Source organism: Mobula hypostoma, chromosome 3 (genome assembly GCF_963921235.1).
Source record: "Mobula hypostoma chromosome 3, sMobHyp1.1, whole genome shotgun sequence".
In the NCBI taxonomy this organism is placed as follows: Eukaryota; Metazoa; Chordata; class Chondrichthyes; order Myliobatiformes; family Myliobatidae; genus Mobula; species Mobula hypostoma.
This window is the reverse complement of record NC_086099.1, coordinates 174,690,324-174,702,643: the sequence shown is the minus strand read 5'-3', so window position 1 is coordinate 174,702,643 and position 12,320 is coordinate 174,690,324. Positions and strand designations below refer to the sequence as shown.

Genomic DNA, 12,320 nt, shown 5'->3' with positions numbered 1-12,320 from the left:
AATTGGGTTAATAAAGTAATTAGTTAATAAGCTAATAATACTGAATACTGACAGTTCCATTGGCACTGCAAAAGCAACTTTCACCCCAGTGCCAGTGAAAGCAGTTAAAAAAATACAGGTAAATAAAACATATCATCTACAAGTCTTGGGAAGCTTCAAAAGAAATCACAATTAGTCCTTACAAGGCTCCAGAATAGCATTTTCTTTGCAACCATCAGGTTGGCACAATTAGATAACCTGTTATTAACAGTTAATGCATTCATTGTTGACAGTATATAAGAGCATCGTTAGTCATCAGTGCTTTATTGTAACTAAATTGCTCTGAGTGTCCTTGCTAGATTTCAATAAGAAGTAACAATGGTTTAAGCCATACTAGGTTCGGCCTTGAACAGTGAATCAGATTTAGCCAACAGAAAAGCAGAGGGTGAACATTTATCTAATAGTAACCATAACGCAATCAAGGCCAAATAGAAGAGTCTTATGAATGTTTTAGACTTAACCATAGCTGTCTTCAGTAGAATGAGTCAAACATTGTTGAAGTTAAACAGGCAGATCACGGTAGCGTAGTGGTTACAGCACCAACAATCAGTGCACAGGGTTCACTTCCCGCCGTTGTCTGTGAGGATTTTCTACATCCTCCCCATGCCTACATGGATTTCCTCTGGGTGACCCTGTTTCCTCCCACATTCCAAAGATGTACAAGTTGAGGTTAGTAAATTGTAGGCATGCTTTGCTGGTGCCAGAATCAGCATGGCGACACTTGCAGGCAGATCCCAGCAAAAATATTTGTGTCCTTTGACATTCAAAACCAGTTCAATATTTTGAAAAAAAAATCCAACATATACAACTCAAGAGATTTATTTCGAGAGATGAAATTAAAGCACCCTTCAAAAATCCCAAAGCTACCACAGATCTTAACAACTCGGACAACAAAATAAGGCAACAAAGCACATGCCCTCAGAAAATTAATGCCTGGTTTTCTGAAGAATATTTTATATCTAATTCAGGACAAATCATTTTTTTTAGCAAATATTAGACTGAATTACTCAGTATAAACTATTCTGTTGAAGAAAAGATCCATTGAAATATATCGGTCTAATGTTACTCAGTTAGATAGCATTGAAAATTGGCTAAGTTCTTTTTATAAATTAGGCCAAAAATCTATAAATAAATAGGTCATTGATGAGCTGGAGGAGTAGTTTGGAAACATTCATTTTACATTTGCAGACTACAAAGGAATTAGAATTTAGACAAAATTTCCTGGAAATGTAATAACATTACATTTTTGATGAAAGTGGCTATTCAATCGAAAAGACATAAAAAACAATGTATGAATCTAATATTCAAAATCAGATTTAAATTCAGTAATAATATATTGTACAAGTTGTTTCTATGCCAAAACAATTATTTCCACTCAATGCAAAAAAAACAGCAACAGTTAATACTAATGGCAAAATGAAGGAAAGCTTGCTTAATATATATCTCAAGAAACTGATTACCTATATCCCAGAGTTTCAAAATAATAGGCAGCGGAGTTATTCTATGCTCTCGTTATTAACTTCCAAAATCCTATAAATTCTGAAATAGGCCCTGCAAATTGGAACGTATCAAATAGAGAACTACTGAACTGTTAGGCTGACAACAGTGGCAGGGGAAATGCTGTAATCTTTTATAAAGGATGTGATACCAAAACACTCATTAAATAATACAAATGAACAGAGTCAATGTGGATTAATGAAAGGGGGATCGTGTTGACCAATACATTTCTTCAGAGATCATTTAGTAGAACAGATAATGTAGATCCAATGGATGTGGTACTTCTGGATTTTCAAGAGATCTTTGATAAGATCTCACACAGCAGATTACTGAACAAGGTCTGAGCATGTGAAATTGGAAGTAGTATGCTAGCATGACTGAGAACTGTCTAACAGAAAATAAAGTAACAATGAATAGGTATGTCATGGATGGCAAGATCTGTCTAGCAGTGTAAGAAATCAATGTTTCAGCCCACCTATTCACAGTCAACAGTTTTGCTGAGAGGACCATTTGTAACACTTCCATTGCTGCTGCTGACTAAAACTACAAGGGAATATAAACCATAGTAATGAATTTAAGTGTATGGACAAGCTAAGTGAACGACCACAATCTGGCAGGTGGAATACAAAGTGGAAATCGATGAGATTATCTACTTGGAAGAAAAAGCAAATGTTTTAATTGTTATCAAAATGGTAAATGTCAATGTTTAAAGGAGTTTGGTAAAAGCACATAGTTAAAAAGATGAACGACAGGTTGGCCTTTATTGTTAGAAGATTTGAATACAAGTTTCTTAACACAATAACTTACAGTGGAATGTGTGTACCATTTGTTCTTTCTAAGTAAAAACATACTGTATTTGCCAGAGAGGAAGTGAAGTGAAGATTCAATAGGTTATTTCTTTAAATAGCAGTTATGTCACAAGAAGATAGATTGAGTAGACTATTTTTCTATTCTCTAAAGTTCAGAATCATGTATGCTAACCTCATCAAAATGGCCTTACCTCTCAGTAGGGTAAATGAGTGTTGAAACATAAGAGAGGAACAGACCTAAATTATACTCTGGATTCAGCTAAAACTTCCACTTGTACTCTCTGCAATTGTGCAAAAGTTGCTAGAGTATAAGGAAAAGGGTCTGGGGTCCTGGTCACTGCTGAGTATTGTTCTTGGAGTTCAATGATTATAATTACCATATGCATATTCCACAACCACCTTAAACTTTGCCTTCATTCCTGGCAATAAAATTCTATGACCTGATTTCACTATTATTGTTAGAAAGGATAATTCTTTATGCAAATATATATCTGAGGGATTTCCTATTTCCATGTTGTAATCCCAATTTTGCCCATTGAATCTATGCCAGCTCCTTAGTCGCATTCCCCCACCTTTTACTCTGCAACCTGACCTTCCACACATGCCCAAGATTTCTACCGTTTCTTCTCTTACCTATCACCACTACAGAATAATTTACAGTTACCAATTAACCCATTAATCAGCAAATCTTAGAGAGATGGAAGGGAACCAAGGTAATCAGAAGGAAGAACATGCAAACTCTATTCCAAAAACACCACTGGAGGTCAGGACTGAGTGTGGGTAACTGGAGCAAAGAGGCACACATATCGTCTGCTGCAGGAGCTACAAGAGATTTAGCTGTCAAATTCCAGGCTCTAGGATCATTTGTAAGTTTGCCAAAACAAACATTTTCATCCTCATCCTGATCATAGGGTTAAAAGACAACATAAATTAAATTCAGGAAATGAAAAAGACTGGAGAGAAATTTGGAAGAAAAATGAAGAAACTTTAAATAAGTAACAATTTAAATAAAATGACAGGCAATTTACCCAAATAATTTTAAGCAAAATCTGGCAATTAAGGGAGTATAGTGTAAAAGAACAGGAATTATTGAAATAGGAGCTGCCTAAGTCAAAGGTGTTGTCCATAAGAAGTACTGTTAGTTTTCCAAAATCTGGCTCTCATAAGTTGGGTTAAGAAATTAAAATGAAATTGGGACTTTAACAATGCACTTGATAAATTCAGGATAGTTACAAAAATTATAATATAAATATATAGGAAAAGCAATTAAATACAACAGAATGACCATGGTGAGTATGACGAAAGGCTTGCAAAGGGGAAGGATATCAAGAGAATCAGCACAGAAGAAATAGAAACGTGCTCCTCATGGTGTCTCTGCCCAGATGGCCTTTCTAATTTGTTTTGGAAACAGACTCAAGTGGTAATAGAGGGACAATGGTAAACTGAGAACATAATTGTCTTTCAGATGAGAAAGAAAATAGAGGTGGTTGGATATTTTTCAAAATGGAAGGAATTATTCGTGAAGGTTCCCAAGAGTAGGAATGGTCCCTTTTTGTTGTTATATTTAAATGATTTGAAATATGTGAAATGCAACTTCAAAGTCTATGACCAGTACAAAACTTAGTTCCATATGATTCTTCTAATGACTTCCCCTTTTTCACCCTACAGATTTCTTGCCCTAACCACCTCAAAAGTAAGGAACAACCAGAGGTTTGACTGATTTAAGCGCTAGGCCAGATTGGAAAGGTCAGGTACAGGATAAATTGAGGCAGTGGGGCCCGGGCTCGAGAACTAGGGATGACCAAAGGTTTGACCAATTTAATCCCCAGACCAAATTGAAAAGATCAGAGTGTTGGGGCTGAAGGAGAGGGACAGGCAGGTGTTCAGCTTACTGATCCATGAGGTTTACTCATCTCTGTTCTGAACTAAGGCTGTGGCCTACAACTAACAGGCTCCTAGATTGGCTGTGACTGGCTTTGTGGCTGTGGACCCACTATCGTGAACTTCAGTTCTGAATGTTATTTGCTTGTTTTTATTATTTACATAACTTGCTTTTTTCTGAACATTGGGTGATTGGTGGTCTTCTTTTATAATGGGTTCTACTGAGTTTCTTTGTTTTCTGGTGGCCAGTAAGGAGACAAATCTCAAAGTTGTATATAGAATACATACTTTAATAATAAATGTGTTCTGAACTTTGAATTTTTCCACTATTCAATTCTTCTCTACACCATCCTTATCTACACCAGAGTAGTCTGAGATCCTACATTTCTTCTTTGGTGAGAAGGAAATAGCAGTTCCTATCTACCCACCATTATCTGCATGGTTGAAACCAGATCCCAAAGTTACTTGCTTCCTCATTTACTCACTTCATCAAAGCAAATGGAATCCTAATAAATCCTAAATATGCCTGATACTTTCTTTCACTAATGGGATTTGCAGTTCATTCCTTCTCGCAACTCTACTCTCAGTCACTCAACACTTCTACCAGCATACCGCTAGCAGCACATCCTTTAAAACTGCTCTACTGAGTTTGGAATGTCACTTATCATATACATTAACAGAAGGGTACCACAGTAGCGTGGTGGCTAGCACGATGCTGTTACAGCTTGGGGCATCAGAGTTCAGAGTCCAAATCTAGTGCCATCTATAAGGAGTTTGTGTGTCCTCCTTGTGACTGAGTGGGTTTCCCTCAGTTGCTCCAGTTTCCTCACACAGTACAAAAACCTATCAGTTAGTAAATTGTGCCGTGATGAGGCGAGGATTAAATTGATGGGTAGCTCAATGGGACAGAAGGGCCTGTTCCGCACTGCATCTCAAAATAATAAATAAATAAATAAATACCTTGCTCTCTGCTCAGATAAAATTGGCTTGTTAGAAACAGACTTTCATTGTATCACCTTTAGGCAGCTTGTTGCTGCATTACAGCAACTCCACCCCCAACCATCACCCAGACTAGTAAAGTGATAGTTGAAAATACTAAACTGTGTTTTAAAGCATTGGCCATCACATAACTAACACGAATAAGTAAATATTGCTGTTAAACACATCACAGGCACATTTTCCACAACCTCTCTATTTTACATATGTGTCAAATGCAATAAAATAGTTTGAGAAACTTGTAAATCGCCTAAAAGGGAATTATTGCCACTCTGGTAAAAGAAAACGAATGAAGGAGCTTTATGACATTTTGTCTTGAGACGCATGAAAAATCATGACAATTGGCAAAACAACATTCTAGTCACTAGCTCCATATGATGCTATAAATCACAATACATTGAAGGGGAAAGATTTACCATTAAACGTAAAGGAATAACACCCTTAAAAATACCAAATTAGATTACTTTATTGATTACTCAAACACTTCTACAGATGTACCATGGAGAGGATTCTGAGTGTCTGGAGGGGGTGTTGCGATTGCACAGGATCGTAAGAAGCTACAGAAAGTTGTAAATTTAGTCAGTTTCATCATGGGTACTAGCCTCCATAGTATCCAAGTATCCAAGGTATTTTCAAGGAGTGGTGCCTCTGGAAGGCGGCGTCCATTATTAGGGACACTCATTACCCAGGACATACCCTCTTCTTATTGTTACCATCAGGAAGCAGGTACAGAAGTTCGAAGGCACACACTCAGCAATTCAGCCGCAGCTTTTTCTGCTCTGCCACTCGATTTCCAAATGGGCATTGAACCCATGAACACTACTACACTCTTTTCCCTCTCTGTTATATATAATTACTATAATCGACTTTTTTCTCTATGTTTATCATTTATTGCATTGCACTGCTTCTTCTAAGCTAACAAATTTCACAGCATATTCCAGTAATATTAAACCTAAAACTTACTTCTGGAATTCTTCACTATATAGCTTTGAAATCATTTTATTAATTTCCTCATACTATGTACAGAATATTACATAAAATAGTAAATAACTTTAAACAAATAATTACATAACATACCTGCATTTCCATTCTCCCTAAATCCTTTGTGTCATGCCTAAGGAAACTGGGATAGGCTGATCTCACCCTGTGAAATAAAATAAACATTGGAAATCCAAGAGAATTTGCTCCTATTAAGCAGTAAAGGTTTTGATAACAATGGAAAATATATAAAATGCAGCATACTGGTAATAAATAAATTATACATTCTCAATATGTGTGGTTTACAGAGCTTCATTTGCAACATCATTACAAAAGACTGACCACTCTGATATTTGTTTCTCACATTAGGATTTCAGGATGTATTTAATACTTGAATTGGTACCTGAGTCAGCTGCAGGTATAATAATCCAATTTTGGTCAAAGGTAAGTAACGATTACAAAACTAAAAGATTGCCACAATTCTGCTCTTATTTCTGTTACATAAACACATTGTTTGATGTATTTATTTCAAAATTAAAAATCAAATGTTCAATTGATTTTGTGGAGAAATGTCCATTTACTTTTTCCCTTGTTCTTCTCTTGCAGCAGTAATTTGTTTCTAGGTTGGAAAACGGAAAGTTGGAAGAAATAAATGCATAGCATGAAAGTTCAAAAACAGATAGGTTAGCCGAAAGGATACCATTATAGTCAACATCCAAGAATTGCAATGGATATTTTTCCAAGTGGACAATTTATCACTTCTTAGGTATATAATGTCAGTTTTTATTTCCTCTACTATCAATTGCATAAGATACTCTAGTACTTCCTATCACTTGAAGAACTTGCCACTTCAGAAGCACCATATAAAAATGTCAACCAAACAATTCAAATAAAAAGCCAAATAATCTGGTACTCTGAACTTGCTAGCAAATAAACTTTGAAGTTTTAGAGCAAATCAAAGATTATAACAAACTGAAATATAGTTATTGCTGCTGCCTCACACCACCTAGGATTCAGGTTTGACCCTGACTTGGGAGTGCTGTCTATGTCCAGGTCGCATGTTCTCTTGAGGAACAGACGGGTTTACTGCATGTGTTGTGTTTTCCTCCCAGGTGGTATGTGTATGCAGATGGCAAAAGAATCAAAGAGGAGTCGATAGGCATGTGAGAAAAAAAAACTGTTACGACAGAGAGGGCATATAGGATTATTGTTCTATTGTGAGCCAGCAGGAACTCAATGGGCTAAATTGTCTCCTTTAGTGCCATAATAACTAAGTAAATAATAAAAGCATCTGCTGCTTGACCACCATGGGTATTCTCCATTTTCTACATGTATTTCTTATTTCCACTGTTGGGAAAATTTTGCCTTTATTTGTGTACTAGGCTAGTGGAGTAGGACATTCAATGAAGCCTAGATAAGATATGTAAAAGTATATGTAATTTTCTGTTTTATGAAGAAAAATATAGCTGCATTTATGTACTGTCTTTCATGGCCCTTTCAGAGGATCCCAAACAAACATTTTGTGATCAGCAACCTTTTGAAAACAGGAATATGATAATGACTAGATTAACTTTTTAGAAACATTGATTAAGGAATATAAATTTGTTGCAGAGCTAGAGATAATTTTTTGCTCTATTTCGACATTATTTTTGGGGGGATCAATTTTCATATGAACTTGAGAGGCCGTAGCTTAAAATTTATCTGTAAGACAAGGAACCTCAACAAAGTAGCACTCCTTCACTACAGCACTGGAGTACCAATTTAGATGTTTGAACACAAGTTTCTAGAAGGTGATTTAAAGAGGTTGAGAGCAGCTCTGAGCCTAGAGTGAGTCACTGGGTGGTGTGGTCTAGGCCCAGAGCTTTCTGTTGCAACCGGCTCCTTGTGCAAGGTATGATTCGCTCTTTAGACAATTTAAACACTGGAGATGAGAGCTGATTTTGCTCGCTCTCCATGACATTTTACTCCACTCTCCAGGGCGCAGACACCTTTCGCTGTCCGTTGTTTGGTCAATTTAAATGCCAGCCCAGATAAACTGATAAGACAGGGTGCCGAGATCTGGCGCGAGAGCTGATTTTGCTCATTCTCCACGATGGTCACTCTTCTCTCCATGGTGCTGAGGCTATGAAGATGGCCTCGACTGCTGTGCACGCGCCCGCTAACATGAACTGATAAAAGAAGGCTTTGGGCCAACTCTGTGCTGCTCTGAGGTTTGGATCTGAGGACTCAAGTTTGGCTCAGAATATTGTTGTTCGCTTCAATTGTTTGCATGATTTGTGTTTACTTTCTCTTGCGGGTGTTAGTCTTTTATTTTTTATATCTATTCTTTTTTTTGGGTGTCTTGCCATGTGGCTACATGTGAGCAAACAAATCTCAAGGTTGTATAATTTACACAGTCTTTGATAATGAATGTACTTAAATCTTGAATAGTATTCAAACTACAGCTTTCTGACTCAGGACAGAAGTCTGGCTACTAAATTACAAATTAGGGCTGATACAGATATTGAAGTTGTGAATAATCTGGTTCAGGCAAAGAGAGGCATACATGCGGTACTCCATTGCCTATGATGGTTTCACAACAACTCCACAGTCATCAGCATTCTTGCCTGCAGAACTCTACTGGAGGAGCACTTTGAACATTTGAGCATATAAATGTTGTTTATCATAACATCAAAACATGCAAAATGGATTACACTAGTGGATCAGTTTACTGCTGTTATCTATTAAAATGACCTCAAACACTTACCAGCCAACAAAGCAGAAGTAGTATTTGTGATGAGGAAAAGTAGAATTCAATCTTATAATATAAATTTACAAGAGTGACATTTTGTAGAGATCTGGAAATGCGATCTGAAGCATCATTTTTGGAAGCATAGAAACAGAGGAGCGCCCTCACTCCAAACTTCAGTACCATGTACCACATTCTTCCTATATCCCTTGATCCATTTTGTTTTAATATACCTACGCCCTCCTGAACATACTTAATGACTTGGTTTTCACTCATTTTGTGGTTGATAATGAACAGGTTCACCTCTGGTTGAAAAAGACACATCTGATCTTTCTCATTTACTTATTGAGATACAGCATGGAACAGGCCCTACTGGCCCTTCAAGCCACGCCACCCAGCAACTGCCAATTTAAACCTAGCCTAATCACGGGGCCACTGACAATGACCACTTAACCTACCAACCAGTATGTCTTTGGACAGTGGGAGGTAAGCTGATCACCAGGAGGAAACCCACTCAGAATGTATAGACTCAATTCAATGGTGGGAACTGAACTCCGGTTGTTGGTACTGTAAAGTGTTGTGCTAACCACTAGGCTACCATGCTGCCCTTGTTTCTAAATAGGATGCACTGCATCCTGTGACTTTCAACCCTGATTCTAGGCTCTCGAGCAAACAGAGATATTCTGTAGCTGGTCTGTCCAGTCTTGTTAAAAGTTTATGTTTCTATAGGTGCCCCTCACTCTTCTATTCTCTCATGAACCCTTCTATTCTCAACTCAACCAACCCAATCTTACCTCATATACAAGCCATCAGTCTAATAAATATGCTGCATTCTCTTTATAGCAAAAACATATTTCTTTACATTGGGAGAACAGAATTGCACACCAGTCTCCAGATGGGACTCACCTAGGCCCCATAAACTACACCAAAACATTCTGTTCCTGAGCTCAACTATATGTGCAATGAAGACCATAGTCAGCATGGTTTCCTCAAGGGAAAATCCTGCCGACAAATCCGTTGGAATTCCAAGAAGTAGCAAGCAGGATAGACAAAGGAGAATCGGTGGATGGTGAATACTTGGATTTTCAGAAGGCCTTTAAAAAGGTGCCACACAAGAGGCTGCTTAACAAGTTAGCCTGTGGTATTACAGGAAAGATGCTAGCACAGATAAAGTAGTGGCTGATTGGGAGGAGGCAAAGCATAGGAATAAAGGAAGCCTTTAATGATTGGTTTTCAGTGATAAATGGTATTCCACAGGGGTCTGTGATGGGACCAGTCCTTTGTGCATTACATGTCAATGATTTGGATGACGGAATTGATGGTTTCATTGCAAAGTTTGCAGATGATACAAAGATAGGTGGAGCAGCAGGTAGTTTTGAGAAAGTAGAGAGGCTACAGAAAGACTTTAACAGATTGAGAAAGTGGACAAAGAAGTGTCAGATGGAATAGTGTCGGGAAGTGATTGGTCATGCACTTTGTAAAATAAATCAAAGGGTAGAAATCTAAGTGGAGAGAAAATTTTTTAAAAAAAGAGGTATAAAGGGACTTAGGATTCCTTGTGCAAGATTCCCTAAAGGTTAATTTGCAGGTTCAATGTAGTAGAATGAAGGAAGGTGACAGAAGAAAGCAGGGGAAGAAGGATTGAAGATAATGCTTGGGCTGGGGGTGTCATATAGGATCAGAGGTGGGTGGAGTGTGGTAAGATTGGCGACAGCTGACAACGAAGATGCCCTCTTGCAGTATTGGGGGTGGACGAGTTTCCAATCCTTTGTGGATACCTGGAACATCAAGACCAGCTAGTTGAGAGAGTGGATCCAGCAGTAGAACAAGAAGAATTGAGGAACATGGCACATTTGGAAAAGTGAGGCCTAGAACTATGGGAGAGAGAGTGAGAAAGGGACAGAAATTGTGATTTGACCGTACATACCAGAGATCCTGGTTGAGACTGATTGGCAAGGAACCAGGTTGTGTAATGGAAGAGAAGGATCTCAGATTAGACGTTCATCACTGACAGAGACTATGGTGGCAAATTTTTTTCACATTGAGGATACAAGTAAACGGAATGAGCTGCCAGAGGAAGTGTGTGAGGAGATATGAACCGAACACAGAAAGTTGGGATCAGATGGTGTCACCATGAATTTGTTGGCCCAAAGGGCCTGTATCCATGCTGTATTGCTCTATCACTCCAATATACAAAACAACTTTTACATGCAAACATTTTCCTCAGAGACTGAAAACAAGAACAAATACAAATCCTTTCTCCACACTGAATGTTCCTTCCTTATGAAGTGACAAAGGGATCCAAGTAAGGTAGTCTTACATGGTGCCTTTGCCACTAGAAAATTATGTACAACAGTCATGAGCAGGAAATTTGCACACGTAAAGGAGCAAGATGTACCTCCATCCTTAAAATTACTCTTTCTTTATGGGCAAATGCAACCTGATTGAATCCCTTGATAAAGTAACCGATCTCATTTTCACAGCAGTTGCAGGGCCAATATCAGTCACTGTGAATCTGAAAATAAGACTGAGAAAATCTGGTCGGCCTTCACAGTTTTGAACACAATCAAGTGATTCCTTCTTGAAAAATGGTTGTCAAGTGAAGACAGTATATCATGCCCTTCATTTAAAAAGACTTGCTGATTACTTGTGCTTAGGCTCACACAAAATGAGTGACCACTTTGATCAGATATCAAAGGAATCCTTGAAGCAATACACCAGTGGGCAATGATGTCTTAGAAGAGGAGAGAAGAAAGATGACTTATTTTAAAAATGGGACTTTCATATGTAACAGTTTTGGAAAGTTAAGCTATACTTCAGCAGTGTTATTGAGCAGGTACAATCTTCACCATTTTAAAAGTCCTACAATGATTACCAGAATTTTTGTGAGTTCACTAGCTGATAAGGCCAAATTTGCAGAATAATCACAGCATGTTTGCATCATCTATTGAAAACATTTTGTTTGAATAGAAAATAATTCCAATTCAACAACACCTGAAAGTCAAATGCCGGATGCTTTTGGGGTCCTGTCTTGGTTAATATTTCTGCACAGATGGTAAACAGTGTGAGCTGTAGTGAAACATCTGTCATTCACAGTTTAGAAATGTCACAAACTGAAGAACACGTTACATTGGGTATCCTGTATAGACTGTCTTATTGGTTACCTCAGTGCTTCAGTGTTTCAATGCTCAATGCTGATCCTAAGATACAGTCAATAATACAATCATTTTACATGAGTGGCTTTGTAAATAAATTGTGAGTTCTTTGGATTGAGAATAAAGTGTTGCTGCATACTTTTAGAAAAAGATTGAAAAGGTCCTATAAATACTAACAACCGGCTAATTTCAGAGGATTCAATCTGTGATAATTTTCTCTCTACACTCGGGTATTTC

General features: G+C 37.7%; 1 protein-coding gene across 4 annotated transcripts in view; it reads right to left on the bottom strand.

The window, feature by feature from the left end:
- LOC134343612 (G patch domain-containing protein 8) overlaps positions 1–12,320 on the bottom strand; it is an 893,392-nt gene that overhangs the window by 715,325 nt on the left and 165,747 nt on the right. For 2 of the 4 annotated variants that reach the window (XM_063042378.1, XM_063042379.1), the window contains exon 3: positions 6,300–6,366. The exons of 1 other annotated variant lie outside the window; for it this stretch is intronic. In XM_063042378.1, the coding sequence (XP_062898448.1) occupies positions 6,300–6,311 (12 nt within the window). In that variant the 5' untranslated portion in view covers positions 6,312–6,366. Of the gene's footprint in view, positions 1–6,299; positions 6,367–12,320 lie in introns of those variants that run through there. One more of the 4 variants, XM_063042380.1, reaches the window with a different exon arrangement.